This window comes from Pterocles gutturalis, unplaced genomic scaffold, assembly GCF_000699245.1.
Source record: "Pterocles gutturalis isolate BGI_N339 unplaced genomic scaffold, ASM69924v1 scaffold17282, whole genome shotgun sequence".
Classification (NCBI taxonomy): Eukaryota; Metazoa; Chordata; class Aves; order Pterocliformes; family Pteroclidae; genus Pterocles; species Pterocles gutturalis.
Genome location: NW_010108233.1, coordinates 14,059 through 20,601, shown reverse-complemented (window position 1 = coordinate 20,601; position 6,543 = coordinate 14,059). Strand labels below are relative to the sequence as shown.

The window sequence follows — 6,543 nt, the reverse complement described above, 5'->3', positions numbered from 1 at the left end:
CCTATCGCATCCCCAGTCTCTCTGTTCTCAATAAGTCTGTCTTGGAAAGACTGTTTGTCCTGAAGTCTTCCTGAATTGTAGAATTATTTTGTCTCTTCTTTTTTGAAGAAAACTATGAAATGTATAGCTTTTGGATAGTTTAACATTTGCTTTTTATTTTAGATTTTGAATCTGATCTGAATTTGTGTGTGTTTCTCCCTGGCTCAAAACTTAATTATTTTACAGATTGTAAGCACGGCTAGGTGAGTGTGCTTAGAAGAGAAACTACAACTAACGTTTGTGATTTAAGACAGAATTCTGCTCCCACTAAATCTGATTTATAGATTTTGTTATTTACTTCTGTAATTGTTATCATTCATGGTGTGGATGAGGAGGTTGCCCTTATGTTTAGTAGTAGCTTAGAAGTGCTGAAGAAATTTGCATTAGATAGTAAATACTAGTTTCTAGTGATTTAAATGTTAGAATCCCACATTTTGTTTATTTTGAGCTTCGAGGATCAGTATTCCACTTGCAGCTCAATATGCCAACAAAAGAAAAAGCTCTCTCATCCTGGGTCACATGTTCTTTTCATAAACTGATTCAAAACTCCACTTACTTAAATAAAAACTAAACAAAAAGCTAAAGCAAAACCCCTCCTTTCCCATACCTTTATCAGATTTAGTTTTGTTTACTTCAGGAATGCTTTCAAAAGACATTGAAGTTGTTCTGTCCTGAAACTGAATGCTGTCTTTTTTGATTAAGAAAGTGGGCTCATTGCTTATTTAGGCATAGCACAATAGGCAAAACAATATTTTAACGTGAACAAGGGATAGGACAATTTCTGAGCTGGATTTCTGACACTTTTTGATAGAAGTGATAGCTTCAAGTTGTATTTAATTTTCTTTTCTAGGTGGTGCTTTGATGAAAAAGTAACACACTTCATCTACAAGGGAGGACAAAATGACAACAATAAGGAGTACAAATCTGTTAAAGAACGGGGCATACATATTGTTTCAGAACACTGGCTTTTAGAGGTATGGAACTTGCTTTGTTCCCTTATTGAAAGTGAAGGGAAGTGGAGGCTTAAAACCAGTGACATAGCAGTGAATTTTCTGTTTGTGTTTATACTTACTGAGCAGGTATACAAACTAACGTTTTGCATCCTGCTTTGAATTTATAAATTGAGCAATCAGTTTTCACTGAGGTACTTCCACCTTTTTCACCATGAGGAGGAGATAAATTATGTTCCATTGAATATTTCTGCTGCACGTTTCTCAGAATGAGAGCCATGTTTTTCTCTTGTGTACTTCTTTTGGTGGTGTTTTTATTGTACTTTTCCTATGTTTAGATGTGAAATTTCTTTTATCTCAATCAGTTTCTCATCTTTTTTATGTTAACTGATGTTATTACAGAGTGCCAAAGAATATAAACGGCTTCCTGAATCTCTGTTTCCTCATACTTACAATCCCAAAATGAGCCTGGACATCAGTGCAGTGCAAGATGTCAGGCCCTCCTCCTCCAGTAAACTTCCATCAACTGGAAAACCTACAGAGGAAAACGAGGTATAATGTGGGATATGAATTCATGTTCTATGAAGTGATTTGGATTTGGTTACATTAATTGTTATATTAACAAAAAACGTTGATGTTTATTCAGCGATGCCCTGAATCAGGTTTCACTAGTAATTAATAGTAGCTCTTGCAGGTGTTCCTTAAGGTTTTTCTGCTTTTGTAACGTTCCTTTTCTAGTGCGATGGAGGGAGACACAGGCATTTCAGGACTAGAAGTGCTTTCCAAATTTGAAATTATGTAGGTCCAGTCTTTGGCTTTTCTTGTAGGTAACGAGATCCAAGGTTACTTCGCTTAGTAGACATTTAAAGTGCAGAATAGCTATTGTCACTGATGATGCTGTTCACTGTTTTACTGTCATTACAGTAGCAGAAAGGTTAGATTTATTGTAAGGCAAGATTAATAATCTTCAGGATTTATAGAAGTGTTGAAAGTGACTAAACAGCAAAAAATGTTGGTGTTTGAGAATTCTACTTGTCTTCATTGTTTTTAGATTATTCCAGTGGATGAAGATGATGCTGAAGATGATGTAACTACTGACCAAATAAAGGAAACCGTCATTACAGCAGAAGAACAAATTGTACCAAGTGAATGCAAAGGAGGTAAATGTGAACCACAGTTTTCAAAATAGTTGTGGAACTTCAAAATATCAATATAAGCCTTTTGCCGTTTCAGGTGCTGAATGTTAAGATCTGGAAACTTTAGGTACCGTATTTGTATACCGGTCGAGTACAGCTAGCCCTTACTGTGCCTGGATGAGAGGAAAGGGTTTTGCTCTCTATTTTAAAGATTTTGACAGCCCATAAGAAAATAATTATAATCCATTGCAAATTAATTGCCATTTCTTTGTTTTTAAAACACTGAAGTTCATCTTTAACATGTCAAGTCACTTGTTTAGAATATATGTTTTTTGTTATGTAGATAAATGTGTTATGGGAGAATTGTGGATATAAGTTAGATCATGTGAGCAAATTCAGAAGTGAGCCAAATTGAGATTACTCCTCCTGTCTAGGAATAGGTGATTTGGGGCATACCTAGTTTTCCTAGATGTTTTTTCGCCAGGGTGGAGAGGAAGTTGGCTGTAATTTCAGTTACTTTTCACTTGTTACAATATAACAGTCTTGATCTTACCAGTCTTTATTCCTTAAGTTTTAACGCAAGCACTAGAAATGAGGGAGAACTTCCAAAGGCAGCTGCAGGAGATCATGTCTGCCACATCGCTAGTGAAACCACAAGGGCAAAGAGGATCCCTTTCAAGGAACAGTTTTGATGGTTCTCCAACCACTCCTGATAGCACGCGATCTGTGCGAAACGGCCGCAGTAGGGTCTTGGAAGCTCTAAGGTATTGATTTGTGTTTCTAAGTATCTTATTTTGTTCTCCCTGCACATACTTAGACTTTCATTGAAACATTAATAGGTCTCCAGGGCTTTCAGGTGTATTGTCTTTCTCTACTGATATACTTCATTTGCTTCTTTTGCAATTCAGAATCTGTAACTGGACATGTGAGATAAAGTCAGAATGTTATTTAATGCATAGTGGGTATCTTTTGTTTTTCAAAAAAATCACAGAATAGTATGATTGCTTTTTGGTTTTGAATTGAATTATGCCGACTGATCTATTTTCTTTCTCTTCAGATTAGTTAGTGTTCTTACAGATTTTGAAAAAAGCGATGCTACAGTATTTCAGTACATAGGTCATACACAAGTAGTAGGTATTCCTGCAAAGTGCCTCTGGGAATGTTTCTTCTCTTTTTCTTTTCTCTCTAAACAGAGGAGAGGATTTGAACTCTAACAATGCTGAGCTACAGTGAGAAAGTAATGGAAACTGTGCAAAATTATTCCTTTAGCTTGACGTCTATTTGCAAATTAATAGATTCAGTAAAGAGTAGAGTACATTGATCTTGGAATAATTTGTCAATATGACACATAATAAAACATCTCCTACTGTTATTTTGGTTGTCTTTTCTCAGCCATGCTGACACTTAGGCTCACAAAACCAGGCTGCAGGAGTTGCTTTTATACTGAATTTTTCCCTTTCCCAGCCATGCTTTCTAATAAAGAGGTCACTTGGACACTACAGTTGATGTGATCATTAACACATTGCCTTCTAGTATGGTTGTCTTCTGTAAAACAAATGAGTATATAAGGTATCTGTGCTTTTTTCGTTAGGCAATCCCGTCAGGCACTCACAGATATAAACACAGAGCCATCCCAGAGTGAGCAGATCGTCTGGGATGATCCTACTGCGAGGGAGGAGAGAGCAAGACTCGTCAGCAACTTTCAATGGCCTAATAGTCCTTCCCAGTATGCTGAGCAAGGTCAGAGTAACACCAATAAGAACATGGATGAGTCTGCCTTCAAAGGATCTCTAGCTGATGCAGAGATTGCTGGTATAGGTAAGATGAGAAATACAATATCCTTGTTCTTTGCTACAGCATCCATTTGATCTTTGGGACTTTTAAAATACAGTAATGTTTGAATTCTACTTAAAAAAAAAGTGAGCGTTGTTGGTATTTCTTTGAATGCCAAAAGTACAATTTTACAACTTTGAGCTCCATTATGTGTTGCTGTTTTTTAAAGAGAAGCTTTCCTATCCATTTGCCATTTGTGGTCAAACACCAAAGCAGTGCTTCTCTAAAAATAGTCTGCATCAACTTTAGGAAATCTTCCCAATATTTTTTTGGAACCACAGCTGGTTTCCAGGTAACAATTCAGGATATAGTGGAATTCAAATGGGAATACCAGTAGCAAAATATTTTAAATTGTAGTGGAAATATTCATAGGTGAAGGATGGAGATATAGGAAGAAGATAACCCATGAGCCTGAAAACCAGATGCATCAGAGCTGCTGATGGGCATGCATAGATTAGGTTTCAGGAAGATACTGTATTTATCTTCCCTGTTCTTTTTGAAGTTTTTAGTCTACTGCTAGGACTAAGGAAGCAACATACTTATGTTTTTTCATCTGTTTTTGCTTTCTTCCCATTCCTGCCTCCTGACAGATAGCTGAATCCTTTAGTTCTCTCTCCCTGCTGCCTCCCTTCTGCCCCCCAGCTCCTTCCCTCAATCTGCTTACAGAGTTTCTGCTTGCAGCAACAGCCTTCCTGAAAACTGACCCTGTCCTAGAAGAGGTTGAAGAAAATTAACTAAATTAATTCAATTGATTTTTACTTCAACCAAATCAGTGTGGTTTAGCCAAAGAAATTAGGCTGTTTGATGTTTTGGGGATTTTTTCAAAGCAAGGCATCCAGGCACATGAGTCTGCAATATTGCAGTTGGTGGTTTGTGTTATAAGGAAGACCATCTTTATGAAAGGCAATAGTGAAATGTAACTGTACATATTGTAGCAGCAGTTGTGTTTTGTCCTTTTAGGATAGCTACTTTCTACTTCATCCATAATTATATTCAGTCAAAGACAAATCATGTAACAACACCTTACTTTCACAGATGTTCCTGAGGCTGGGGATGAAGATTTGATTGAAGGTCTGAAGAACCGTGTATGTAGAGAACCTGAGACTCCGATTCAAGATCACTTGATCCCCACTCCGCAGGCACCCAGCATTGCTTTCCCACTGGCTAACCCTCCTGTGGCACCACAGCCCAAAGAAAAGGTTTGTCACATGAAGAAATATTTATGATGGCTTATGTCCCAAGAGATATAGTGACATTTTAAGAAGTTTTGAACTTGATGGTAAATATAAAATAGGTTAATATCTGCATTTAAAATCTTGAAGTGGGTTCATTTTGTGCAGTTCTATTTCTCTTTCCCCCTTTTTTGAGGTTTTGAACAAATAATGTTTGCTCAAATAAATAAAGCTTGTTTGTTCAGACAAATAAAGCTTTTTGTCCTGTTAGTTCCTGCTGGAACACTGAGGTAGGCTTTGGAGTGGAGAGTTACTATGTGTATTACTTGGAACTCCACCAGCCATGTTAGGATGGTGGAAAAAAGATTAGGCATTTGTTCCCTTGGTGGAACCTGGAATTTATGTTCAGGAACAAATGGAAAATTATTTTTCTGCCAAAAACCTGGTTTAGAATTCTACTATTTTACAGTGAACTTGGAAGGGGCTAGGAAAATGAGCTTAGTCTTTTGCCCACAGCGTATCACTCGATGCTCAAACTTTCAGCAGCTAAGTGACTTCAGAGGCATAATATGTCATGTCAGTGAATAAGCTGTGGTGGAAATGCATAAAGGCCCTCAAATTTACAGAAAGTCTGAATGAATGAGGCAGTGTCATAGATGGATGGTGATTTCTTCATGTGTTCAGCTTGGCATCCAGTGGATATGAATGAAGGATTAGTTTTTATGACAGATTGTTTCAGTTGAGCCATGAAGACAGGGGGAACCAAGAGGATGTTAAGCAGGAGCCTAACATTGATTTGATAAAATCCAAGCTTTTTGTCAAGTGATTGACAGGTTTGGTTCTGCTTTTCCTGGCTAACAGAAAACTTACTATAAAAATAACCCAGAATGTTTGTCAGAGAAATAGTCAGCTGTCAACCTAATCTTTCTGTCATATTTTCAAAATCTGTTACTCTGTTTCCAGGCCGTTACAGAAGATGAGAAGGCTGATGAAGAACCAGAAAAACACCGTAAATTTCAGCTGTCTTCTCTTAATCCTCAAGAAAGATTTGATTACTGCCATCTGATTGAGGAATTAGGTACCAGTTATTTGTGAAATGTGAAGAATAGTATGTGTCTGTATGTGTCTGGTCAGCTGTGGCTCGTTGGGGAAAAGAAAGGGCTTCTGTTAATGACTCGTCAGATTTGAGGTCTCAAATTTATGACTTTCTGTGCTTTTGAGGGATTCTTTGAATGTATTATTATTATGTGAGTGATCAGCTTTGCCATAAAACAGCAATGGTTTTGTCTTCTGGCAGTTTTCTTTTAGCTGACTCCACAACAGCCTCATTCTTTACTGTTGGGAGTGCCCAGGATCTGCTGTCCTCTGGTGTCTCTCTCATTCCTGTCTGTGTTGCAGTGGCACTTTATCAGA

The 6,543-nt window shown here is 37.4% G+C and overlaps 1 protein-coding gene across 1 annotated transcript in view; it reads left to right on the top strand.

Annotated features, from left to right (window-relative positions):
- Positions 1–6,543, top strand: part of TOPBP1 (topoisomerase (DNA) II binding protein 1) — a 21,136-nt gene that overhangs the window by 11,915 nt on the left and 2,678 nt on the right. The window contains exons 16-22 of the mRNA XM_010072565.1: positions 890–1,013; positions 1,392–1,541; positions 2,041–2,149; positions 2,697–2,889; positions 3,717–3,943; positions 4,994–5,157; positions 6,094–6,208. Of these exons, the coding sequence (XP_010070867.1) occupies positions 890–1,013; positions 1,392–1,541; positions 2,041–2,149; positions 2,697–2,889; positions 3,717–3,943; positions 4,994–5,157; positions 6,094–6,208 (1,082 nt within the window). The remainder of the gene's footprint in view (positions 1–889; positions 1,014–1,391; positions 1,542–2,040; positions 2,150–2,696; positions 2,890–3,716; positions 3,944–4,993; positions 5,158–6,093; positions 6,209–6,543) is intronic.